The sequence below is a fragment of the Medicago truncatula genome, chromosome 6 (genome assembly GCF_003473485.1).
Source record: "Medicago truncatula cultivar Jemalong A17 chromosome 6, MtrunA17r5.0-ANR, whole genome shotgun sequence".
NCBI classification, from domain to species: Eukaryota; Viridiplantae; Streptophyta; class Magnoliopsida; order Fabales; family Fabaceae; genus Medicago; species Medicago truncatula.
This window is the reverse complement of record NC_053047.1, coordinates 32,866,660-32,894,093: the sequence shown is the minus strand read 5'-3', so window position 1 is coordinate 32,894,093 and position 27,434 is coordinate 32,866,660. Positions and strand designations below refer to the sequence as shown.

General features: G+C 35.3%; 3 protein-coding genes across 5 annotated transcripts; 2 read left to right on the top strand and 1 right to left on the bottom strand.

Moving 5' to 3' along the window:
• Positions 1-2,473: 2,473 nt before the first annotated feature.
• LOC11422222 (pentatricopeptide repeat-containing protein At1g62910) lies at positions 2,474-6,886 on the top strand. 2 transcript variants are annotated; one of them, XM_024785538.2, is made up of 2 exons: positions 2,474-4,230; positions 6,593-6,886. In XM_024785538.2, the coding sequence occupies exon 1, from the start codon at positions 2,572-2,574 to the stop codon at positions 4,216-4,218; it is 1,647 nt and encodes a 548-aa protein (XP_024641306.1). In that variant the 5' UTR covers positions 2,474-2,571; the 3' UTR covers positions 4,219-4,230; positions 6,593-6,886. The 2 variants fall into 2 exon arrangements, with proteins under 2 accessions (XP_024641306.1, XP_003619805.1); XM_003619757.4 differs by lacking the exon at positions 6,593-6,886 and adding an exon at positions 5,140-5,573.
• Positions 6,887-7,324: 438 nt separating this feature from the next.
• On the top strand, positions 7,325-7,985 carry LOC11416155 (pentatricopeptide repeat-containing protein At1g63080, mitochondrial). The gene has a single exon (XM_039826856.1). The coding sequence runs from the start codon at positions 7,515-7,517 to the stop codon at positions 7,896-7,898; it is 384 nt and encodes a 127-aa protein (XP_039682790.1). The 5' UTR covers positions 7,325-7,514; the 3' UTR covers positions 7,899-7,985.
• A 1,065-nt stretch (positions 7,986-9,050) lies between these two features.
• LOC11417650 (alpha-galactosidase) lies at positions 9,051-13,943 on the bottom strand. Of its 2 annotated transcripts, none has more exons than XM_039834963.1 (14): positions 13,586-13,943; positions 11,619-11,677; positions 11,437-11,493; positions 11,294-11,328; positions 11,122-11,225; positions 10,962-11,037; positions 10,764-10,888; positions 10,585-10,668; positions 10,426-10,490; positions 10,246-10,343; positions 10,055-10,145; positions 9,925-9,974; positions 9,560-9,700; positions 9,051-9,445 (listed from the first exon to the last, which is right to left on the bottom strand). In XM_039834963.1, exons 1-14 carry the CDS (start codon positions 13,789-13,791, stop codon positions 9,359-9,361), a joined length of 1,278 nt encoding a protein of 425 aa, XP_039690897.1. In that variant the 5' UTR covers positions 13,792-13,943; the 3' UTR covers positions 9,051-9,358. The 2 variants fall into 2 exon arrangements, with proteins under 2 accessions (XP_039690897.1, XP_003619801.1); XM_003619753.3 differs by having other exon boundaries at positions 10,246-10,328; positions 13,586-13,939.
• Between the last annotated feature and the right edge of the window lie 13,491 nt (positions 13,944-27,434).

Below are 27,434 nucleotides of genomic sequence, written 5' to 3'. Positions count from 1 at the left end.
CTTGCCTTCAGGAATTTGGTTTTCCAGACATCACCATCAAGCTCATCATGCATTGTGTCACCTCCTCCACATTCTCCATATTATGGAATGGTAACAAAATGCCCCCTTTCAAGCCCACACATGGTCTCAGACAAGGTGACCCGCTCTCTCCTTATCTTTTCATACTATGCATGGAAAAGCTTTCCCTTGCTATTAATAACGCTGTGAGTCAAGGAAGTTGGGAACCTATACACATAACTAATGGAGGACCCCAGATTTCTCACCTACTCTTTGCAGATGATGTGCTTCTCTTCACTAAGGCAAAAAATTCTCAATTTCATTTCATCAATGATTTGTTTAATAGATTTAGCAGGGCATCAGGTTTGAACATTAATATTTCCAAGTCTAGAGCATTCTATTCTTCAGGGACACCGCAAGCGAAGATCAACAATCTCACTTCCATTTCTGGCATTCGAAGCACAACTTCCCTTGGCAAGTACCTAGGTTTCCCCATGCTTAAGGGCCGCCCCAAAAGAAGTGATTTTCAATTCATAATTGAAAAAATGCAAACTCGGTTGGCTTCTTGGAAAAATCGTCTTCTTAACAGAACATGTAGACTCACTCTAGCGACTTCTGTGCTATCTTCCATACCCTACTACTACATGCAAATTAATTGGCTCCCACAAAACATTTGTGACTCCATTGACCAAACAACTCGCAATTTTATATGGCGTGGTTCAAGTAATAAGGGAATTCATTTGGTAAGTTGGAAGAAAATTACCACTCCAAAACGGTATGGTGGTTTGAGTATTAGAACAGCTCGAAACGCTAATACTTGCCTTCTTGGAAAGTTAGTTTGGGATATGGTCCAATCTACAAACAAGTTATGGGTGAAGCTTCTTTCTGCTAAATATACAACAGGGCCTAACGTCTTTCAAGCGAAAGCTTCCGGCAACAATTCACCTTCATGGACAGCTATCATTCGTGCAAAAGACATTCTCAAACAAGGTTATTCTTGGAGGCCGGGCTCCGGTTCCTCCTCGTTTTGGTTTAGCAATTGGTGTCCCCATGGTCTCCTTGGTTCCTCGGTCCCCATTATTGATATTCATGACATTCACCTTACGGTTAAGGATGTGATAAGCTCCAATGGTCAACACACCGAATCACTCTACACCGCCCTTCCTCACTCAATAGCTGAAGCCGTTAATAACTATCGAGCTACCTTCAATCCAACCGTTGAAGATGTCTTCATTTGGAATCACAACAAGAACGGTGTTTACTCTACAAAAAGTGGTTACTCTTGGCTTCTCTCCATGGAATCACCAAACATTATCAGCAACGGTAATTCTTGGTCTTGGATTTGGACATTGCAGGTACCGGAGAAGTATAAATTTTTGATTTGGCTGGCTATGCATGACGTGGTGCCTACACTTTATGTGCTGCATCATAGAAACATGGCTGCGACCGCAACCTGTAGTAGATGCGGAGAAGATGACGAATCCTTTATGCACTGTATTAGGGACTGTAAATTTTCGAAACCCATCTGGCAGAAGCTTAATTTCTCGGACTCACACTTCTTCTCCATCAGCTGCGCAAAAGACTGGATAAAAAGCAATGTTGACAGCAGCCGCTCAATCTTTTTTCTGGCCTCTCTGTGGTGGATTTGGCTGCACCGCAACAACATGTGTTTCAACAACGAGGTCTGGTCTCTCACGCGGTTGAGCATTAGCATCCATAACTCAACAGAAACAATCATAAAGAGCTTTCAGTCCGCGGCCATTACTGCTGGCACTGATCGCTGGATTTCTTGGAACAGCAGAAATTACAATTGCCACATCCTCAATGTAGATGGCAGCTGTCTTGGCACTCCAATACGTGCCGGCTATGGAGGTTTAATCTGCAACAGCGCGGGGTTTTTTCTAAAGGGGTTTTCCGGTCATATTCAGGCATCAACATGTATTCTCCAAGCTGAACTGACCGCAATTCTTGAAGGTTTTCGCATGGCGGTGAACATGGGAATTGAGGAGTTAGTCTGCTTCTCAGATTCTCAACTCTCAGTTAATCTTGTTTCAGGAGAAGTCTCTAGATTCCATGCCTACGCGGTGATAATCCAAGATATCAAGGATATCATTGCTTCAAACCACTTTGAAATCTTTCACACTCTTAGAGAAGGAAACCACTGCGCAGATTTTTTAGCCAAGCTTGGAGCCTCGTCAAATGCAGCCATTACGGAGCACCAAACCCCTCCTCTTGATCTCATGGACAAGCTTAGAATGGATGCTATGGGAACCTATTTCCTAAGAGCTTAATTTTTCCTTTTTCTTTTCTTTTCTGTTTTTTTTGTTAGCTTTGTAACAAAAAAAAAAAACTGTTATCTAAAATTAAGTTATGGAACTAAAAATGTAATTTTGCCAAATTTAAATAATATTATACTAATCTTTGTGATATCAACGTTTTTGTAATGTTTTGTTATCTGAGACAAAGGATACCTAAATCCCTAGTACACACCCAGGAACACAAACACTAAACTGTGTTGTGTGATTGGGATTTCATTTCCATTCATTTCATTCCTTCAAACAACAACAATAAACAATGTCATTTTCAGCGTTTAGATACGTTGTTATCTCTAATTTCACTCCAAACCCTAATTTCATTGGTTTATTCCCCTCTTCAATAAGGCTTTTCTCACAATTACATCACAAACAAGATGAAGAAAACAATCTCATATCCTCATTCAATCACTTGCTTCTTCACAAGAATCCTACCCCACCCACCTTTCAATTTAACAAGATTTTATCTTCCCTTGTAAAAGCTAAGCATCACTCCACTGCTCTTTCACTTCATCAACAAATGGAATTAAATGGAATTGAGTCAGATTTCTTCACTTTCAACATCCTCATCAATTGCTTTTCTCAATTGGGTCTAAACTCTCTTTCTTTTTCTATATTCGCCAAGATTCTCAAAAAGGGTTATCACCCAACTGCCATAACATTCAATACACTCATCAAGGGTCTCTGTCTCAAAGGTCACATCCATCAAGCATTGCACTTTCATGATAAGGTGGTAGCACAGGGATTTCATTTGGACCAAGTTAGCTATGGGACCTTGATTAACGGATTATGTAAAGTTGGACGAATAACAGCTGCTCTCCAATTGCTGAAACGAGTTGATGGGAAATTAGTTCAGCCTAATGCGGTAATGTACAACATGATTATTGATAATATGTGCAAAGCTAAGCTTGTTAATGATGCTTTTGATTTATATTCTCAAATGGTTGCTAAGAGAATTTGCCCTGATGTTTTCACTTACAATGCTTTAATTAGTGGTTTTTCCGCTGTTTCTAAATTGAACTATGCAATTGATTTGTTCAATAAAATGAAAAAGGAAAACATCAACCCAAATGTGTATACCTTTAATATACTGGTTGATGGCTTTTGTAAGGAAGGAAAGGTGAATGATGCTAAAGTAGTGTTAGCTATAATGATGAAAGACGACATAAAACCTGATGTTGTTACTTATAACTCTTTAATGGATGGATATTGTTCGATAAACAAAGTGAACAAGGCCAAGGATATATTTGATAGTATGGCCTCAGGGGGAGTCATTGCTAATGTTCAGATCTATACTACCATGGTTAATGGATTTTGTAAGATTAAAATGGTGGATGAAGCCATAAATCTCTTTGAAGAAATGCGTTGTAGAAAAATTATTCCTAATGTGGTAACTTACAGTTCCCTTATTGATGGTTTGTGTAAATTGGGGAGAATCTTTTATGCTTTGAAGCTAGTCGATGAGATGCATGATAGAGGTCAGCCACCTAATATAGTTACTTACAGTTCTATATTGGATGCTTTATGCAAAAACCATCATGTTGACAAGGCAATTGCATTATTAACAAATTTGAAAGACCAGGGTATTCGACCAGATATGTACACATACACCATTCTTATCAAGGGACTGTGCCAAAGTGGAAGGCTAGAGGATGCGCAAAACGTTTTTGAAGATCTTTTGGTCAAAGGCTATAATCTAGATGTCTATGCATATACTGTTATGATCCAAGGGTTTTGTGACAAGGGCTTCTTTGATAAAGCATTGGCCTTGCTGTCAAAAATGGAAGACAATGGTTGCATTCCAAATGCTAAAACTTATGAACTAGTTATTCTTTCTCTGTTCGAAAAAGATGAAAATGACACGGCAGAGAAACTTCTTCGTGAAATGATTGTGAGAGGGCTACTGTAAAATTAAAACTAGGTAAGAGGTTTTTCTTTTTGTACACTGTTATTTTCAATTTATATTTCTGCATTATTGAATGATTTTATTTATGTACCTCCCTCACCTAACAGGCAGAAGACTTTATTATTGCTGTTTCATTTGTTAAATGTGTTTACCGAAACCTTTATAGATACTATGTATATTAAACTACCTAATTGACGTTGCCTAAATTGGACGTCGTTTAGAATTTTCTATCCATTTTGCTGGAAGGTATAGAAAGTTCGATTTTTATTCTGTCTATAAATTCACTTTATAGAACTTTCATATTAGAGATGAGACTATGAAGTTGTGGACACTCATTATTTGTAGATTTGGACATTAGTATGCCTTTCTGCAGAATTGGCGAGACTTTGAAGGATCCATAGACTAATGGCCGTGGAGGAGTTGCCTTAACAATTGATTTGTTTGCCAGCATATGGCAGCTTGCGATATGCCTAGTTAAGTGAAATTGAAACTGGCAGTGGCAACTTATTTTTGTTCTCTTTACTTTATTATGCTACTATAAAAGGTAAATAGATGTAGCTAGAACATTTCCCTCTCACCTGTCTCACTTGCGCTTGGTAGTAAGAAGAATACATGGCTGTACAATCATGCAAAAAGGAGTTTTTGAGAAAGAATTCTCTTCAATTTTGGTGGAATAATAATAATGCATTTTTACAGATTTACTCCTAGATGTACTTGATGTATGATTTCACAATATAGATTTTAATCTTGAAAATTTGTTTTACTGTAAGTGGACACAGCTCATCCTTATTGCTTAGAATTATAATTTTTTTCAAATCAATTATATTTTATTGGTTTATTGGAAAATGTTAGAAATCATGCATATTCTTCTAAAGTCCTGAGGTTGCATTGTCTTCAATAACCTGTATTTTTTAATATATGAAGGGACTGATATATATCTATATTAAAAAGATAAAGGTTGTTCGCTTTAGATGCTGAAGCAAAGGTGTCCATTAGATGAAATATAGCCATTAATTGTCTATTAGTTGTCATGATTGGACACAAAAACTGCGACTGGATTGGGGATGAACTGCAAGTACGCGTGTGACCAAGTCTTCCACCTGAACTGAACCTGCGAGTGCGGTCAAGATACTGTGTTCTGAAATTTGAGTTTGATGTTTGATTACGTGTTCTTCCATTTGTTCAACTGAGTTCTTGATGTTGTTGATATTAATCTTGTGGTTGCATGTAGCTTTTGTTTCGTGTTTTGACATGAATTAGATTATATAAGCTTGTTGGTTGAGTACTTGAATCTATCAATATCATCCCAGCCTTGGTATATGAAAGAGTTTCCCAATAAATGGAATTGAGTTTCATAATCTTAAAAGTGTTGATATACTATAGAAATTTTCCTGCATTTTGAAGAATGCCTCTCCATCCAATCCATTGCAAATCAATTATTACCAGTGATATGACTGCAAAATGCCTCACAAAGATGTTGTAAATGTTCCAATATATGAAATACGCATTCAACGTGTTCGGTGGAATGGCTCAAAGGAATGTAATCTCGTGAAACACTGTTTTCTGGATTTGTTGGAATTGGTAACATTGAATTTGCAGAATTTTTGTTTGATTCAATTCACAACAGAGATTTTGTGTGATTTCTTGGAATTCTTTGCTCTCCTGTTACTTCAAAACAACGTTGGTTGGGTTTAAAATTTTGTTATGACGAAATCACTGAAAATTCAACATTAGAACGCTACATTTGCTCAATCTATATAACATCGTATCAGGAAGAGAAAAAAGCATACAAGCTCAAAAACATTAGGATAGTTTACTGCAAAAGAAGCTGGATTGTTTTAACCTTCAGATTTTGTCATGGGAAGGGAATGAAAACATTTATGTTATAGCTGTTCTGTTGTCTGGTTTAACAATTACTTAGTTGGTTATGCATAGTTTATCTTTGGTTATGCATAGTTTATCTTTAGTTTAACAATTACTCAGATTTTGTCATGGATAGTTTACTGCAAAAGAAGTTTATCTTTGGTTATGCATTACAAGTACTTTTACATTAATTAGTTGGTAACAATTTATCAGGATCTATCTTACTATATCCTCAAAAACATCCTCATAAAAGATCATATGCGCCCTATAATGTTAAGCACCTAGAGCATGGATTACCATAACACCAATTAAAGAGATGCATGTAAAAAGAAGTGAAGCACAAAACATAGCTCCATAACAAGTTCACTTGAACCAACACATGCAACCCTCCCTTCAATACAAACTTTAGCTTCACCAAATGCACAGTTGCAGCCTGGAAAAGTTCAGCTTGTCTGTTCCAAGTGTTCAACATAATTTGAGGAAATAAATTAATTGAATGTTCTCACATGTGTAGGTGTCATGTCAGTGTACTGTTGATCACAAGACTTGCCTGAGTGTTGGTGCTACATAGATGTAAATACATTTGTTTACTCTGCATTCTTACAACAGGAAATATGCTAGGCAGAACTGAAGTTTGAAAGAACAAAAACGGCAGAAAATTGAAAACATAATTTTATAAGGCATCCCATTCATTATCCACTAATATATACAATTCTATATTGGATTAAAATTGCTGAGACGGATCATGTAAAGTTGGGCAAACAAGAGCTGCTCTACAATTGCTGAGACGAGTTGATGGCAAATTGGTTCAACCTAATGTGATAATGTACAGCACCATTATTGATGGTATGTGCAAAGGTAAACTTGTTAATGATGCTTTTGATTTATATTCTGAAATGGTCGCGAAGAGAATTTCTCCTGATGTTATCACTTACAGTGCTTTAATTAGTGGTTTTTGCATTGTTGGTAAATTGAATGATACAATTGGGTTGTTCAATAAAATGACAGCGGAAAATATCAACCCGGATGTGTATACCTTTAATATATCGGTTGATGCTTTTTGTAAGGAAGGTAGGGTGAAAGAAGCTAAATATGTGTTATCTATGATGATGAAACACGGCATCAAACCTAGTGTTGTCACTTATAACACTTTAATGAATGGATATTGCTTAGTTAAAGAAATGAACATGGCCAAGGATATATTCAACACTATGAACCAAAGTGGAGTGGTTCCTACCTAATGTTCATAGCTACACTATCTTGATTAATGGATTTTGCAAGGTTAAAATGATAGATGAAGCCATAAATCTCTATGAAGAAATGCATTGTAGAAAAAATATTCCTGATGTGGTAACTTACAGTTCCCTTGTCGATATAATGCATGATAGAGGTCAGCCACCTGATATAATTACTTACAATTCTATATTGGATGCTTTATGAAAAACCATCATGTTGACAAGGCAATTGCATTATTAACAAAATTGAAAGACCAGGGTATTCGACCAGATATGTACACATACACTATTTTTATCAAGGGATTGTGCCAAAGTGGAAAATTGAAGGATGCACGAAAAGTTTTTGAAGATCTTTTGGTCAAAGGCTATAATCTAGATGTCTATACATATACTGTTATGATCCAAGGGTTTTGTGACAAGGGTTTGTTTAAGGAAGCGTTGGCCTTGCTGTCCAAAATGGAAGACAATGGCTGCATTCCAGATGCTAAAATTTATGAAATAGTTATCCTTTCTCTGTTCGAAAAAGATGAAAATGATATGGCAGAGAAACTTCTCCGTGAAATGATCGCGAGAGGTCTACTGTAAAACTGAAACTAGGTGAGATGATTCTGTTGTTACACATTGATATTTTGAACTGATATTTCCAATTTATGGCATCATTTATTTTTTGTAGTTGTCTCTCCTAATTAGTAACAAATTTTCTTATTTGTGTTTCTTTTGTATGTTTGTTTATACTTCAAAAACCTAGAAATCAGTGAGGTTCAACCTGAGGGGGGAAGTTGAAGAATTAGAATGTAATAATTAGCGTTGTCTTGGAAATATCGGTTGTGTTAGGATTTTACAAGGTGTACTACACTTGCTATAGCCAATTTCTTATTTCAAATAGCTAATATATAGAACAGATTATAAAAAAGGCCTAGAAGCATGACTCATAACAGTTAAAGGAAAGAGTTAGTTAGAGAAGAACGACGTAAATAAAAATTTTGTTTTTAGTTTTTGAAGTTGGAGTCTCATCGTCTTTGGCATCATGTTTAGATGCACATCGTCTCATCGTCTTTGGACTACATGTTTAGATGCACATCATTTTGACACCTATGACATGGTTAGTGTCGCTGTTGCCTACGATGATGCGCAGATAGGTCAGGAGGAGGTCATGAGCCCTCAGCAGTTGTTTCAGGCCATGACCCATGTTAGGGAGCGGATCGCACCGATCTTGAGCAGGAGGCGAGGCCAGAGGCCGAGAAGGAGGCACCAGCAGCATCAGCAGGACCAGGAGTAGTAATATTTTCATGACATTTTGTTCGTTCCGTTGCATTTTCATGACATTTGTTACTTTGTTTGTATTTCGATGACATATTTTTATGACAATTGTTCGTTTCCGTATCATATTTTCAATTTCAATTATGTTGGTAATTTTCTTTGATTGACTTTATGATTTGGCATTGAAACAATGTGTAAAAACACATGTAACAAGTTCTGCCATTTTATGGCTTCAGGACGCCTTGGCAGTTAACTACCGAAGAAAAATAAAACCGGCGACAGTTAACTGCCGAGGAAAACCTCGGTAGTTAATTGCAGCCGTTTTTCACAAAATTCGGCAGTTATCTGCCAAAGGGCATTTAGATAAATTACCCGTGTGTCTCAACCTAATCAAATGTGTCAGCAACAATTCTCATTCATCAAAGTGCTTCATCCACCATTTTATTCTTACATAATTCGTTAATGTGATATTGTAGCTTTGAACATAAGGAATCACTCCACTTCGAGCAATAGTGTTGAATACATATGTGGCCTTGTTCACTTCTTTAACCAAGAAATAACCATCCATTAAAGAAGTATAAGTAACAACATTAGGTTCCACAACTTGTCTTATCATAACATATTGGGATCAAGTTGGTATCAAACGTATAAATTAAAAACGGAAACCTTATTAGAAATACAACTTATTAATTTGTTTCTGCATTTCCTATTGACAAATAAAATTCTAATGATGTGTCCTTCCTTTTTGTTGTTTACATCCTTTTCTGTCTCAACATGTTGAGAATTTAGTTGGGAGTCAGGATATACATCTTACAAGCATGTGAATCTAATTCAGCAGATATATCTCCCGACACTTTTGATTGTGTTGAATGCTGCAAAGTTCATCATAAATAGTCAAAAACACAACATTATAGGTATCTTTATCCTTTAACTCTCTGCTTTCAGCACATAGTCAAATACAAAATAAGTGAAACTATGTCTCTCACCTCCCATAAATCTCTTGCATCAATTGAAGTTCCTGGTTTTAGACCTAGGTCAGACCAAGATGCAGTTACTATTGCTTTCGATGAACTTCTATTCCATAAGACGACCGCTAGCCTGTTATCACTGAGAGGACCTGCCCAAACCTGCACATTTGATCTGTTATCTTAGGTTATCTTCTAAGATTAGTTTCTACTTAGTTATTATAAACCTGCACATTTGCACTTTAGAACTAGGTCGGTAACTTTATCATGGTTTTGCAATTACATGAAAACATGAAGTATTATCAGAATATCCTGAGAGACTCATCCCTGGTTTAATTGAAAAAGAGGCACTGACCAAAGAAAACAAAAAGGGGAAAGGAAATCACCTCCAAATCATCATTACTTTTCACCTTCTTCCCTTGAATTCCTAATTTGTCTGCAAAACCAAAAGGTTATCAGTATTAAAAGCATTGGATATTATGAGAGATTAGAGGATTTTTAGTCTGTCATCCTTGCCTTGATTTACTGCTATAACTTCTGAGTTTCTTAGCAGTTCCTTTGTGATGTCATCCAGTGCTCGAATGTCACAACCGATCAATAAAGGGGCCTATATATATACAAAACAATTTTTTTCTTAGAGGATATGATATTATTGTGAATAGAGTAATATAAACATCATATGTATTAAAATAATTGTTTCAAGTCACCTTAACTAATGCCCATATGCTGAAATGGGCACGATATTCTTCTGTTGTCATACCTCCATTTCCAACTTCAAGCATGTCAGGATCTGTATACCAAATAACTGAGATTGTGATCTTTAAATTCATCAATATGATATAGTAAATAGGGATCATAGAGAAATAGTATATTATTAGGATGTTTACCATTCCATCCTCCAGGTCCAGCGTAAGAAGCCCATTTATTATTTTGATCTGCGCAAGATATCATACTATGGAGAGAGTATGATAAGTTTCCAAATGGAAAATGAAGAAATGAAACAGATTCATGTGATATTTAAATTGTAGAAAATCATTGATCCTCACCTATCCCATTTATCTTCGATATCTGATGTTGTTCTCCAACTATTTCCCACACTCTTCCCCCATATTGACGGGTCTTCTGCTCCCCTATATTTGAGAATGCAATTAATCATGAAAAATATGCATGCTAATTATAGTTTCTTCTAGCATTATAAATTGTTCTTGAGTGATATTTGACTCACCATTCACACAAAGAGTAGAAGATTGGCCTTCCAGATTGTACTAAAGCTTCACCCATTCGTGGGTACCTTTCTTTGGGGGTTACATCATTATTCTCACAATTATCATACTTCAAGTAGTCAATTCCCTAAAGCAACAAAGAAAATAAGTTTATATATAAATGCAAAATGGCTTTCAAATGAAATGCATATATATATTACCCATGAAGCAAATGTTTTTGCATCTTGTTCTTCATGCCCTAATGATCCTGGCATTCTTTTACTGCATGTTTGATTTCTGCAGAGAAATTGTTAGATAGATGTGAAAATTGTTGATCAATCACAAATATTAAAATCAAAGTTTTAGTTTAACATGTGATACCCTGCATCAGAATAGATCCCTAGCTTTAGACCTTTGCTATGTACATAATCAGCTAGAGCCTTCATTCCTGAAGGGAATGTTGATGATTTGGCAACCATATAACCCTGCCACCATTTTCAATTATAATTAATAAAATGTTTTTTGAGAGGGAGTAATAAAATGTTAACATTACCTTTGAGTCTCTATTAAGTTCAGCCCAACAATCATCTAAAAGTTAATAAAAAAGATTAGTGCCATCTTTATAAATAAATGATATACAAGTATAAATAGAAATACAAGATTAAGTATGATAAACAATGCAAAATGTTGTCCTACCTATATTAATATATTGGTAACCTAGATCAGCAAGGCCAGTCGACACCATAGCATCAGCTGTATAATGAAAGCATATAACAAATAAAATCAAATACATCTACAATTACAAAACAATATTTCAATGAATTCAGAATTTACTTAAAAAAAATAATTCAGAATTTACATAGTGATAGTTAAGTTACCTGTTTCTTTGATTAAGGCTTCGCTAATATCACATTGAAAATGGTTCCAGCTATTCCATCTGTTTTTTTTACATTAATAATTAGTTTTTTTTTTTTTTTTAAGGATACATTAATAATTAGTTAGTTATTCATGTATATTTTCAAGAAATGTACAACTAAATGAAGTATATTTGCAAAAAAAAAAATAAAGTATGTTATTTAAAAAAATATATTTGCTTTAAAATGTAATTTCGATGCTGCAGAGAAAAAAACTTTGAAATGGTCAAGTTCTATGGACAGAGGGTTGTGATAATCATCACAAAAAAATTCTCTTCTCACTTCTCAAATTTCTCCTAAGCTTCTCCAAAAGGCACTTAACTATCCTTCGCCTTTTCAGCGGTACTTAAGTGTCGCTCGACACGTTTAAGAGCAGTTCAATCACTTTTTAAATTGATTCAACCGATTTAAAAAGTCTTTCGAACGGCAGTTAACTGTCGTCGGAGATATTTTAGTATTTTTAGGGTCGTTAGGAAAAAAATGGAAGTATAAAAATCAAATACATTATTGCAATGTTATTTAAGATAACATAAATGATATATTACAACCATTTTATGACAACTTTTGAACAATTTTCTCTCTTATATTCACATGATGTTATTATCATCTCTCTATATTCTTTTTGACTAATAAGAAGAGAGAAAAATAAGATTGTTACAAAAATTGTCATCAAATGACTGTATAAATATCATTACTCTTATTATTAATTATACTCGAGTGTAACGATTTGGATAGAAGATTTGGATAAATTCATGCATATCATTTAACTATTTAAAAAATACAAATGTTTTAATTCTTTTCTCTTTCCAACTTTTTATTTTTTTAAAGGTGTCCTAATCTTATGTCCATAATCTTGCGACCAAATAAGATTTTCTATATATAGAGATTCTTGTGGGCTAGTGCAATAAACAATGATGGAACATGAACCAAGCAGCCAAATATTGTTATTAGTTGATGTCTATATATAGAGATTCTTTAAGAAGGTTTTCAGTTGATGTCTTATAGTTAGTGGTTTTGGTAAAATCAATGTATATTAAAAAATACTCCATAGTCGTAGCTCCTGCCTCCTAACATGAATCATACTATTTTTGGATTAAAGTTATCAAAGTCCTTATCATATGAGTCGGTAGTTAAGTCTAACAAGGAATGAAAAATCTTCAAACACAAAATAGAATAATGTATATTTGCAACTTAATCAATTATAACTTTATATATAAGACACATGCCACCACCATAAAGGAGCACTTACATCATCTTATGCCACACTAACTCACCAAATTGGATGTAGTAAGAATGGAGGGTAGGACCTTAACGGTGCAAAAGAATCAGACATGTTAAGATTTGATGCATAAGACTTTGTTTATATTAGCTCTCCTCCATGCAATAACATTCTCCATCACCCCCAAAAATGTTCAAGCAATCACTAATTGTGAACTATACACTATATAGATTATGTGATTTTTTTGAATAAAAAGGGTTCCATAGCCCAAAAGACAACTAAAAACCACGAGGAAAAGCGACAATCGAATAGTCTTGACCACGACAGAATTCAAAATTATAATACAAAAATCCCGCGTTGGAAGATCAAGAGAGACGCCAAACTTTACCGAGTTATCTGCAACTTATTTTGCCCCTCGAAACACATAGATCGAGAGAGAGAATTACTCCAAGAGAAAAAGCTTATATAATTTAATTGAAGATCATAAGTATTCTATTACTACATTGAGGAATAAATAATAACTAGAAAAATTACTTACCATAATTATTTGATGTTTCATTTAAGCTTTGTTTGATATGATATGATGTGATATGTCAATTATATATATCATTTTAGTTTAAGTTATGATATGATATGGTTCTAAATATTAAATGCAAGAGCTATTGAATATGAGCAGTGAAGAAAAAAAAAATAGAAAGGAAAAGATGCTTACCCCATAGGGGGTGTCTGGCCAACTCCATTATCAAGGATGGTTCTTTTAAGTTGCTCTCTAAACATGGACACTTCTTTGGTTCTATTCAATAACAAACGAGCAAATGAAGAATTTGCATTATTCAATAGCACAAGGAGACACAAAACAAGCCCTTTCATCATCGATAACTTGAAGCTCCAACCTAAGCTTGAATATTGAAGTGTCATTGAAATGAAGAAGATGAAGAAGAAAAAAATTTGGCCGGTGGCTTACAATATAATTCAAATAATTATGATATAAAGCAAATATATAGGTAGCAACAATGTTAACTCATAAGATGAGACCAATGTTGGAAGAGTGTATTGCAATTTATAGAGCAAAAGTGGAAGTGATCTAGGTTTGAGACAAGGTTGTGTACTGCACGGATGTAATAATATAATATACATTTCTTTTTATTGTCTACAATCAAGTAAATGTACAAAAATTCAAAAAAATAAAAAGAAATCATATTAAATGTCGTGTGAAATAATAACTCACTTGAGTTCGTCTGGTGATATAGTTTAAAATTCTGGAGTGTGCTCCTCTCAAAAACTCTTAAAAACTGACATTCTAACATGAATAGAAGTATATATATCTCTCTTTATAAATAAAAATTTTTCGCCCTTAGAATGCGTGAAACATATTTGACATTAAAAATGGTTTAACACTTATACAAAATAAATAAAAAATAAAAATGGAAAACAAAATTATAGCATATGCTTCTGATATCAAATGTAAGATATAATTATAGTTCATTTGATATACTTATAGTTGATTTGATTCGTTGTGATGTAAGATTTTTACATGTCATAAAACTATTAGCAGGGAGTTGCGTATTTCATAATATTTATCATTTTAAGTATTTGGGTATAAATTGTTTGTTTTTGTAAAACTATTTTCCTATTCGACATAAAAGTAAAACGAGAAGAGATAGGGCTATTTCGCTTGCGGTCAGAGACATCAACCAAGCGTAATAGCTGCAATCTCTCAATCGATTAACGGATTCTAGCTTTTTAAACGATATTATCACAATCGCTCGACAATATCATTCTTGTCCAAATGATATCGTTATTTCTAAGGGATCGTTTAAACATCGATTTCCCAAACATTTAAACGATCACAAAGTCGATTGGATAATTTAATCGACGATTTCCCAACCAATTAAATTACCCAAAAGCATTAAGTTCTAGATTAAAAGTGATTATCAAATATTAACATCCATGTCTAAAGTGATAACTTAAGATAGATTGTTATTCTATTTCTAGATTCAAAAGTATGTGTCCATATCATTTTGTATCTCAATAAAACATTAAACACAAGAATAACAACAATATTGAATAAATAAGCTATAGCCATATATTAAAAGATCAAAAGATTACATAATAGCTTGTTTGAATACCTCAAAACTACAAGAGTATATGTAGCTACATATGTCTATGATAGCTTTGCAAAGGATGAAGAAAAGATGAAGATTCCATGCCTAGATTCATGATGTCTCAATGAATCTTGGGTTGAATCTACTCCTAACTACCTTGTTTTGTGTTTCTCTCTCTAGAAAAGTCCTAGTTTCTCTCTAAAAATTAGAAAATGTTTTAATACAATAGTGAATCCCTAAAAAAAGAAGAGAAAAATCTATTTATATGGGTTGAGTCTGGGTAATCTGGCTTAAGCCAGATGCGGAAAATCTCACGCAACTCCAATGGATGGTTGCCATGCAACCTTAGCTTGTTGACATTTCTGGATTTGGCTTGAGCCTGCTTAGGGCGAGCTCTCTCTGGACAATTCTGGCTTAAGCGAGTTTTCTGGCTTAAGCCATAAAACTTATGCACTTTGGTTGATTCTTGGGTTCTGGTTTGTATTTTCCTGCACAAAAAGGGTAGAGTAAGGCATATGAAGCATAAATGGTGTAAATGCATAAAATTGGAGCTTTTCCATAGATAACTTGTAGAACAAGTCACTAAAATGCCTAAACTAACATAAGAAATATATCACTTTTGAGCACTTATCACGTTGTAAAATTGAGTACCACTTGTACTTATTTTCTCTTATTATCAATAAAGTTTTGTGTTTTCTGTTCAAAAAAATGATAATAACGAATATGCAGTAATTAAATTAAATGAAAAATAATCCCCTTAAATTTATCTCAACCGATAGAGATATTGTATAGTATATGTAGGGGTCAGGGTTTGAACCTCACACACCCCACTTCTCCACATTTCAAATGTGTGAGCTCTAACAACTATGCTATTTGGCCCAAAAAATTAAATGTAAAATACTAACTTTATATTAATGTCGACGAAAAATGACAATTTGTAAAATATTTTCTACTAGGGCGTCCAAAGAATTATTCAATATTATTTTCTTCAATCAAGTGATTGAAGAAAAATATTCATATAAACTTTCATGTGAAAAAATATGTTGGTTTTATGTTTGGCTAGGTTTTTCAAGCATCTTTTGTTGAACTTTACACACTTGGAATTGGTGCATCACAAGAAGATGAAGATTAGTTGGCGAGTTGTTGGTGATCTAGAGTATTTGGCTAATGAAGAATATTAGTATCATGTTTTTAATGGTGTTATATTTGATTTTATTGCTCTGTTTGACTTGATAAAGATTAAAACTTGGTATTTATTTTGGTATTAATTTTGCTCTTTGCTCAATATATTAGATAACGTGTTTCACAAGCATTGATATATTGTTTTTGTATAAGAGTTGGAGCGCCTATACTCTGATTAATATACTTTACCTTTAATAAAATCCAAACCACATGAGCTTATAAGGGTTTTACCGTTATTCTACGTACGTAACTATAAAGATCAATCTTATCGAAAAATCTAAACCATATTTAAGTTTTGTTTCTTCCAAGTTATGAATTTTCACATGAATTGAATGAGCTATGGTTTGAGTGTTCAATCATACATTTAGAAGACTCGAGACGTTTACCACTCAAAAGGCATAGCACGCCAATTTGGTAAAAATTACATTATAAGGGAACACATATTTTCAAATCACCTATGTTAGGGTTTCTCCCATTCGTTGTCATGGAAACATGTTGCCCATGCCTTCTCCCTCTAACATCAAGTTGAATCTTGAATTTGAAAAGAAATATAACAGTTTTTTTTCAACTCAAGTTGAACTTAACATAAAACATAACTATAAAGTTTAGATTATTTTTACTCTCGATTTTGTAGGGTTGGAAGTGATGATTAGATCAAAGTTTAAGAATAAAAGTAGAATCAATAGTCATTTTTGTTCAAAAACTATCACTCTCTTATCAATTTGGTTCTTAAACTATCAAATTCAACTAAAATATCCATAAAACTATACTATATCATTCATCACTTTAAACCCTGAGTTAGTTGTTAATGGACCAAGTTGATATAAGGAGTGACAACACTTTCTTTTTAATACTCAATATAACCGTCACTCTCTTATTGAGTTAAATTCATGTAGATCTCATCACTTTATGTATAACATATTTTTAAAGTAAAGATCTTACATAAGTTTCACTTAATAAGAGACCGAGTTTTTTAGTGCGTATTGAAAGAGAATGTTGTTATCACTTCTCAATTGATATTATATCGGAGTATAATTTTTGAACTTTTTTATTAATTTTAATAATTTATGGATCAAAATTTATTCAAAATAAAAGTAGTATTTTAAGGATAAATTGACTGATTATTCAATAAAAGTGATTTTTAGACATTGATTTTTAAAGATTGTAAAAAAAAAAAAAAAACATTGATTTATAAAAATTACATTTCTTTAAATTTCGTTATCGTTAGATTGCTCATTAACTTAAAATTACATTTCTTTAAATTTTACAAAAAATATTTGTATTTTTTATTCTTTTTATATCTCACTAAGTCTAACGGATAGACAAACACATTGTATTATGCTTGATCATATATTTTCATTACTCTCTAAATTTCTAGAATATATTTGTAGAAACATGCTACAAACTCAACATTTCTTAAACAAGCATTTATGTTGCTGCTAGATGACAAATAAACTGAATTGATTAACAACTTCAATCGTAAGGACTAATATCATTTCATAAATTTAAAAGATTCCTTCAAAAAGATAACTTTAAAAGAATATATCTGATTCAATTCTTGGTAGGTACCGAATAGCAAAATATATCTTATCCAAATGTGGGGATGTGAATGGAAGATATAGAAAAAATATGTATAATACAAAATCATATCTTTATACATACGACAATAATTCTAAAAATAAAATATGGCCAAAGGAATTATGTTTAATTCCACTAGTTGAACAATAACGTCACGAAAAGTGTTTACATTATGTACTTTCATAAAATTTCTATATGACATTTCTATTAGGTTACAATTTATGTAAGACTTTGAAGACAATAGATATACGTAACGTATTGAAGGGGCAACCGAAGATATATGTGTTCAAGGGTTTGAGTTATGACGGTTGTTGTATTTATATGTAGTTATTGACTCTTGATTATAGTCTTTGATGATGTAATGAACGTTTTATTTTACATTGACCATTTTGTGTGATGAGATTGGGATGGACCAAAAGCATAGAACATTTGTATAATGATATGAAGATAGATAAACAATGGATAAGGATTTAGGACACTTTGAATTACAAACTTGAGTTTCCGAATTAAATTTGGATTCGTTTCGGTTATGATTTTCATGCATTCACGTAAGTAACTATTGAATCTACATTCCAAGTTGAGTAAACAAAATCAAAATTTGTATTGAAATATAAATTATTTAATCTTCTTGATCTAATAGTCGTTGACACTCGCTATGTCAATGTGGAAAATAATTTACTTCACACATACGATTGGCTCAGAGTAAGAGTAACCACACACTTCAAAAACACAACGAAAAACCACGACAAACTTAGTTTTTTTAGTTTAGTTTTCTAACTTCTTAGAGATAAATTATTATATCGAATACTTAGAGGACCAAATTGTTTGATCTCTAAAATATAAGAATATAATTAATAAGCATCGATGATATAAAATAATTTTACATATATATGGGGATGTGCCCCTTTTTCTCATAAAAAGAAAAAGAATTACATCCACGTCTTACCACATTTTACTTCTTAGATATTATTTTTTATATATATATATATATATATATATATATATATATATATATTATAACATTTAAACAGTGAAATATACATGTAAAATAAAATAAAAAATCATCATATGTCCATACAATGGTCGTACATGTCAAGACATTGGTGTGTAGGTTCGATCCCACGTTCACCTCCTTAGACTTTGTTTGCGAGTTTGAAAGGAAAGGGAGGGGAATGCTTGGGAAAAAAGGAATAAGCAAATGGAAGAAATATAAGAAAATGGGAGGGGAGGGCTTTGGGGGTCAACTTTTCTTCATAATACTAAACCCCCTCATTTGGGGAACTAAAACATTGTATTGGAGGAGGGTTTTGGGAGGTTTTGGAGGGTTTATATAAATTCTTTAAATTTAATATATGTTATTGTTATCGCGATTTTCGGGTGTCAAGTCATTGATTAGGCTTGAACCTTTCAATCTTTGATATTCTCTATTTTTTATTGGGAAGGGCAAAATTGAGAAAAAACCCTTAGATTCTAAGTTCGGGGGTCGTTTTCACTACGGGAAGGTGTTAGGCACCCGTTGTGACTATAGTACTCTATAGGAGCCGTTTTCTTAGTTTATGTCTACGCTTTATTTTTATTGCCTACTTATTTAAAAGAGAAATCTTATTTGAGTGAAGAATGGGGGAAGAGAAGATGATTGAGATTTTATTTTACTTGGCTTGGAGGAGTTTTAACTCATTGCCTATGTACCCTTTTAAGGGATCAAAACCAAACGTAGTTCGTTCTCGAAAATTGTTTTTGTTTTTGTTGGTTGATTTTAAGTTTGAAAAAGGAATTTTGAAGAATGGAGATGAGAGGCCTCAAGGGCATGAGATTTGGAAAATGTGAGGTGGAAGTAGTTATTTTGCAAAATAAAGTCTAAGTATGATTAAAATTCATTGGGATTTTTTCTTAAGAAAACAAAAGGAAAATGAGGAGTTTTGACTCCTATTTTAGAAAAAAGGTTTTCAAGTGAGGTTATTCACATTTTTTGAAAAAAATGATTTTTTTGTCTAAGCGTTGTAAAACCTAAGCATACATCTAAACATACATTCCCTAATCATGCATCTAGAACATCCATGTGGGGTGTGTGCATGTGTCGGTGCTCGTGTTGGTGTACATCACTTATAGTGTCCATAGTCCTTTACATTTGAGTCCTAAATACATGCTATGGTCTTGCAAGGAATTAAAAAAAAGGAACTAATCTATCTAAAATTATTACAAACCCATTTGATATAGAAATGAATAGAAAAATGATGCCAAAACTATGGGATGAATGAAATGTGAGATGAAATGGTTAGTATCATAAGGCATAAAAATAGTAGAAAGGTAAACAAAATTGAATAGAATAGCAAGAGAAAAAAAAAAAGTAATGAAATGAAATAAAGTGGCAAAATATACCTAAAATTGGTTATGACACTTAGACATGCATATGACCTATAATCCCCTCATTATAGCAATGTTAAAGGGGTTTGATTTTGAGCTATAATGTGGGAACAAATAGGACACATTCAAGCCAAGAATCATGACACATTTTTAAAGATATTTTGCACTTTATTTCTTGATAAAAACACACATTACTTGCAAAACAAGAAAGAAATGAAAATCCACATCCACAATCAGCAAAACATACATGTGATCAGCAACATATTCACCATGAAATTACACACCAATCATCCACATCACATGCCAACATTTTATGAGAAAATATACCACAAAAATACACAAACTTAGATCAAACACAAAATTAATCAAGAAAAATAACACACACATTTTTAACATTTTTTAAACTATTGAAAAATACCACAAAAGTATTAAAATGTATTAAGAAACATATAACGATTTTTAGGAATTTTTTGGAGAAAAAATTAAGCACACAGAGGTTCAATCAGCAAGAAAACAGGGTGTGAATAGCAAGAAAAAAACAAAAACGAAAAGAGCAAAGCCCAAACCAAAACCAAAGGATCCGGATTCGCAGGGAGCGTTGGATTGATCCAGGGGAGGAAACCCTAGATCCAACGGCCAGGAACGAAGGGGATTGACCGGTCCGGTTCACTGGCTTATATAAGCATGTGTGCACCGGTTTTTTCATTCTTTCATTCTCTTTCTCTCTCTAACTCTCACCTAGTGAGAGAAGCTCTCGCCTCTCTCTTCCCTTTCCCTGCCGGACTTCTGGATGAACGGCCGGGGAAGATGAAGATCTGGCCGGAACCTTCATAGGTCCGCCGGAATCTTCATCTTCTCCGGTGAGATCTCCAGTTTTCCGGCCACCTCTAACCTAACCAGAAATTCACGAATCTTGCATCAAACTCTTCGTTTCTTCATCCTAGATATGATTCTAACACTGGTTTTCACAAATAGAACTTGATTCAATGTAGATCTAAAGATCTTGATACGATTTTGAAAGTGTTTTTTTTTTATTTAGTTTTTTTTAGTTTTGCTGAAAGAAACTCTTAGAACTTTGAAGATCTACATTGATTCGTCCTTATTGATGCTTTTCGAGAAAGAAAGATGAGGTTCACGCGTCTTACCTCTGGTTTAGTTGGAGATTCAAACGGAGATCTTTGAGGAAGAACTTGAATCGTTTCCGGTGAGGTTTCTTGCTTCGAAACAGATTCGGATCTTTATCTTCTTCTTCACCGGTTCAATCTTCTTCGTTTTCTTTCCCTCTTCTTCTCACGGTTACCTCTGTGATCGTGTTTGGATTTGTCGCCAAACGGTGACGGATCCGCACTTTAATTGCAGAGGAATTAGTTCGATGATGATGATTCTTCAATGAATCACTGAGAACTGTGATGAATTTGTTGAATCTCGTGTTGATTTTTGATGATTTTGGTTGAATTTTGGTGAATTTGTGATGAATCTGTGAGTTAGGATTTGTGATATTTCTCTGTGTTCTTGGTGATTTTCTGGGTTCTGATCTAACTGAATGGAGAGAGAGAATCTGATTTTTGTTTGTTGAGGTGGCGTGTGATTAATGGATCCTCTGAAATTCTGGCACTGTGTTGTTTTTATAGCTGACATGTGTACTTGAGACCCAATGGGGTGATGACACCTGGACTTGCACCGTATTTGATTCAAGGACCTTCCTGCAAAAAAGGAAACTAAAAGGACTAAACTGCAATAATAAAAAATAGACTGAAATGAAATTTTTAAATGTTTTGGACTAAAATGCAATTTTAGAAACTGTTTCAGGGACTAAAATGCAATAAAAAATAAAATTGGACTAAAATTGGTAAATTGGACAAAACGTAAAGTGAAACCAAAAATAAAATCAACGAAAGGACTAAAATGAACCAGCTACAAAAATGAGGTATTTTAAAATACCTCTCTGCCGAAATTTTGACAGGAAAAGACCAAAATGCCCCTGGGGACTAAACTGACTCAGACTGACTCAGATGCAATTTTTGAAATGATTTTTAAACAAAGACTCAACAATGATTTGTACAGACAAATTGAAAAGACTCAGAGGCAAACACAGGGACTAAAATGGGTTTCACTGCAGGAAATGACCAAAATACCCTTTTGTATGATTTTTGAAATAAAATGCAAGAAAAGTAATGCGACGTTTCAGAGAGTTCTTAAATGACTTGTAATGTCAGAAAAGACAGAGGCAGTAAAATACGTTTTAAAAAGAGTAAAAATTCAGAGTAAAATATCAGAGAATTGACAAATATCAGTGTTAAAAAGAAATTTGAACGGGTATTTTTAGGTCCAAAATCAGAGTATAACAGCTGCCCCTATTTAAGCTTCTTTGTCCGGAGGGTCAAGAGACGGAGTCTTTGGCTTGACCGGACGAAGATACTTAAATATTAACATTTGCACTGTGTTTGGACGTAAAAATACGCTTGTACATTTTCAAATATCATGAATGCCATGCAACATTTGGATTATGAGTGCGAGACAAACGAAAGCTGGGTTTTAACAAAAGATGTCGTATCCATTGCGGGATTGGTAGACATTGACAAGATAACAGGTAACAAATTGACGGGTACAAGCTGCTCTTGGATTGAGCTGGGCACTTGACCGGGAATAAAAGCAGACAAACAGGTACGAGTTGTTCTTGGATTCGAACTGGTCACTCGACTGAAAGCATGACAAATAGACAGGTGCGAGCTTGTTCTTGGATGCGAACTGGTTACTCCACCGGAGACCAAGACAAAATAGACAGGCGCAAGCTGCTCTTGGATTGAGCTAGCCACTTGACCGAACAGAAACAGATAGACGGGTACAAGCTGTTCTTGGACTTGAACTAGCCACTTGACCAAAATCATAGACACATAGACAGGTATGAGCTGTTCTTGGATTCGAACTGGTAACTCGACCGATAACATTGAAAAGCAAACGGGTGCAAGTCGTTCTTGGATGCGAACTGGTAACTCGACCGGAAACATAAACAAATAAGTAGGTTCAAGCTGCTCTTGGATTGAGCTAGCCACTTGACCAAAATCAGAAACAGATTCACTGGGGATTGTTTTTTGACAAAGTATAGATTGAAATTGACTTGACGTTGATTTGATTTGAAAGGTAGAAATTGACCGACATTATTGGCTCACAAGGTTTTGACAGAGAACCCGACATGAGTATTGAATTGAGACTGATATTGACATTGGAAATGCAATATGCATGAATGATATAACAGTTTCATTAAATGCATGGGCACGTAATATGCATGATTATGCATGTATGAATGCTTGTAATGCATGACTGCTGGCGATTTGTAGACACAATTCCGCAGAGACAGACAAGACACTGGAGTATTGGGCACGTAATGGCTCGTGCTATATTACACATTCCTGGAAATCCTCTTTGGAGATGACGTCGTTGGGAGACGTATCGGAACCATGGCTGAGGGCAGGTAGCTATGCAACTTGCTGGGGATAGAATCTCGGAAGACTCTACTGAGAATAATGCCGGATGTACCGTGGATGTCGCATCTGTGGTCAATGCTTTTTGCATGTTATTTTCTCAATTTTCATTCATTCATTCTTTTTTTGCATCCCATTCTTGCCTGGATCGCCCTTTCGGGTTTTCGATCCACCGGGGAGATAAATTCTTTTCATTGCCCCATTTTTGCCTGAACTGCCCTTTCGGGTTGTCAATCCAGCGGGGTGCTCATTTTTGCCTAAGCCGCCCTTCCGGGTTTTCAACTTAGCGAGCCTATTCATTTTCATGCATTTTCATTCTGTTTTTTTCATTCTTGCCATTGACCACAGACTATCCTGGAGGAGAAACTGCTTGTAACATATATTGAAATAGACACCAACACACACTCGCTCATGCATGTTCGTTTGAATGTACCCTGTTGCTCAGGTTTGCTTTTCAAAAAACTTTTTCAATTTTCAAGATGTTTGTTTCGAGCATTTGTCATTATTAAAAATAGAAGGAAAATGTTTTTGTACATAACTTTGAAAGTAAAAAGAAAGTAGAGTTTCAAACAAAAGCACAGGCTCAAATTGATGTATAAGAGTGGTGGTCAGCCGAAGGCGTGACTCCACGGATTTACAAAGCTTGGAAAATGGTAATTTTATTGGTTGGTGGTACATTGAACACAGCAATCATGACATTTCCTAGAAACTTTGAATTCGCAAGCATAAGAGCTTTTGATGAAGATGGTCATTAACAGCTGCAGATGCCCCAAGGGGGACGGTGGTTGGCCAGATATAGTTACTTGCCTTTTGTTTCAATCTCATTTTTCCATGAACCGCCCTTCCGGGTTTTCGGCTCATCGAGACGCTCATTCTTGCCTGAGTTGTGTACAATCTCAGCGAGCTTTTTCATATATATTTTTTTGTCCCTTATTTTTGCCTGGACCGCCCTTTCGGGTTTTCGATCCACCGGGAAGCGCATTTTTGCCTAGGCCGCCCTTTCGGGTTTTCGACCTACCACGCTGTTCTTTTCATATTTCTAGGCAAAGTATTTCTTGACTATATCGGCATTCACTGGATTTGGAAGTTCTACACCATCCATGTGTGTAAGGATTAAAGCACCACCGGAGAAGGCCTTCTTGACAACACCTTCATAGTTAGGCGTCCACTTGCCCCTTGGGTCGGGTTGCTGGATTATCCTCCTTTTCAATACAAGTTCCCCTACCTTGAATTCTCGAGGACGGACCTTCTTGTCAAAGGCAGTCTTCATTCTTGCTTGATATGACTGTCCACGAGCCATGGCATCCATACGTTTTTCCTCAATCAAATTCAACTGATCATACCGGCTCTGGCACCATTCAGCCTCAGATAACTTTGCTTCCATGATCACACGGAGAGATGTGATCTCCACTTCCAAAGGAAGAACTGCTTCCATACCATATACAAGAGAGAAAGGGGTTGCCCCGGTTGAACTGCGCACTGTAGTACGGTAACCATGCAGAGCATAAGGTAACATCTCATGCCAGTCCTTGTACGTGGTTACCATCTTCTGGACAATTCTCTTGATATTCTTGTTGGCGGCCTCAACTGCACCATTCATCTGATGTCTATAGGGAGAAGAGTTATGATGCTCAATTTTGAATTCTTCACAAAGAGCTTACACCACATTGTTATTCAGGTTGGTACCATTGTCGGTAATAATCTTGCGGGGAACACCATATCGACAGATGATGTTGTTCTTGATGAACTTAGCTACCACTTGCTTGGTCACATTGGTATAAGATGCTGCTTCAACCCACTTGGTGAAGTAATCAATTGCCACTAAGATGAAACGATGACCATTTGAAGCCTTCGGTTCAATTCTTCCAATCATGTCGATGCCCCACATTGAGAACGGCCATGGGGATGAAATAACATTGAGAGCGTGCGGAGGCACATGAATCTTATCAGCATAGATTTGACATTTGTGGCACTTTCTGGCATGCTGGTAGCAATCATGCTCCATGGTCATCCAGTAGTAACCTGCTCGTAACAACTTCCTTGACATAGTATGCCCTGTAGCATGGGTCCCGAAGGTACCGTCATGTACATCATGCATCAACTGCTCTGCTTCATGTTCATCAACACATCTTAACAATACCATGTCATAGTTTCTTTTGTACAGAATATCTCCATCTAACAGGAATCTACTGGCCAATCTTCTCAGGGTCTTCTTATCTTGGTTGGAAGCACCCGACGGATACTCACGGCTTAGCAAGAACTGTTTGATGTCGTAGTACCAGGGTTTATAGTCAACCCCATTTTCACCAGCCTGATCGATCACATCCCCAATAGCAAACACATGTGAAGGTCTTTCAAGGCGTTGCACTTTGATTATTGGCACATCATTCCAGTGGTTTACTCGAAACATGGAAGATAGAGTAGCAAGAGCATCAGCCATTTGGTTCTCATCACGAGGAATATGGTGCAGCTCAACCTTTGTAAAATATGTCAGCAAACGTCTCGCATAATCACGATAAGGAATCAACTTAGCATGGTGAGTCTCCCATTCACCCTTTATCTGATTGATGACGAGCGCAGAATCTCCATAGATGTCGAGGTGTTTGATTCTCATGTCAATTGCTTCCTCGATCCCAAAGATACATGCTTCATACTCAGCCATATTGTTTGTACATTCGAACAGAATTCTGGCGGTAAAAGGGATGTGATGCCCCTGCGGGGATACAATGACTGCCCCAATTCCTTTATCATAAGCATTGACAGCACCATCAAAGACTAAACCCCACTTGCTATTGGGATCTGGACCTTCATCAATCAACGGTTCTTCGCAGTCTTTTGATTTCAAATACATGATCTCTTCATCGGGGAAATCGAACTCAATTGATTGATAATCATCAAGAGGTTGGTAAGCAAGATGATCGGCAAGAATGCTACCTTTGATTGCCTTTTGAGTTTTGAACACAATATCATATTCAGACAAAAGCATCTGCCAGCGTGCAATCTTCCCGGTAACAGCAGCTTTCTCAAAGATATACTTTATCGGATCCATTCTGGATATCAACCAAGTCGTATGATTCACCAAATAATGACGCAGGCGTTTAGCGGCCCAGGCCAGAGCACAACAAGTCTTCTCAAGCATTGTATACCGAGTTTCACAATCGGTGAACTTCTTGCTTAGATAGTAGATAGCATGTTCTTTCTTTCCAGTCTCATCTTGTTGACAAAGTACGCATCCCATGGATTCATCAAATACTGCCAAATACATAATCAAAGGCCTTCCTTCCACGGGTGGGACAAGGATAGGTGGTTCCAGCAGGTAACTCTTGATGCTATCAAAAGCTTCTTGGCATTCATCATTCCATACAATAGGCTGATTCTTTCTGAGTAGCTTAAAGATCGGCCCGCAGGTTGCGGTCATATGAGATATGAATCGGGAGATGTAATTCAAACGTCCGAGGAAACCTCTGACTTGCTTCTCGGTCTGTGGAGCTGGCATTTCTCGGATGGCCCGGACTTTATCAGGATCGACTTCAATGCCCTTTTGGCTGACAATGAAGCCTAGTAACTTTCCGGATCTGACGCCGAATGTACATTTGTTGGGATTCAATCGAAGCTTGTATTTTCTCAACCTTTCGAACATCTTTGTCAAATATTCAACATGTTGCTCCTCATCTGTTGACTTTACGATCATATCATCCACATATACTTCGACTTCTTTGTGAATCATGTCATGAAAGAGAGTAGTCATCCCTCTTTGGTAGGTAGCACCAGCATTAATTAGACCGAACGGCATCACTTTGTAGCAGAAAGTACCCCATGGAGTGATAAAAGACGTCTTTTCTCTATCTTC

Excerpts from the sequence above, each read along its gene's own strand:
- LOC11416155 (XM_039826856.1), top strand. The coding sequence starts at position 7,515 with ATGAAAAACCATCATGTTGACAAGGCAATTGCATTATTAACAAAATTG.
- LOC11422222 (XM_024785538.2), top strand. The coding sequence starts at position 2,572 with ATGTCATTTTCAGCGTTTAGATACGTTGTTATCTCTAATTTCACTCCA.
- LOC11417650 (XM_039834963.1), bottom strand. The coding sequence starts at position 13,791 with ATGACACTTCAATATTCAAGCTTAGGTTGGAGCTTCAAGTTATCGATG. Across the intron at positions 11,494-11,618 it reads AGCCTTAATCAAAGAAACAG|CTGATGCTATGGTGTCGACT; the intron begins GTAACTTAACTA and ends TTCATTATACAG. Across the intron at positions 9,975-10,054 it reads AGTTATAGCAGTAAATCAAG|ACAAATTAGGAATTCAAGGG; the intron begins GCAAGGATGACA and ends TTGGTTTTGCAG.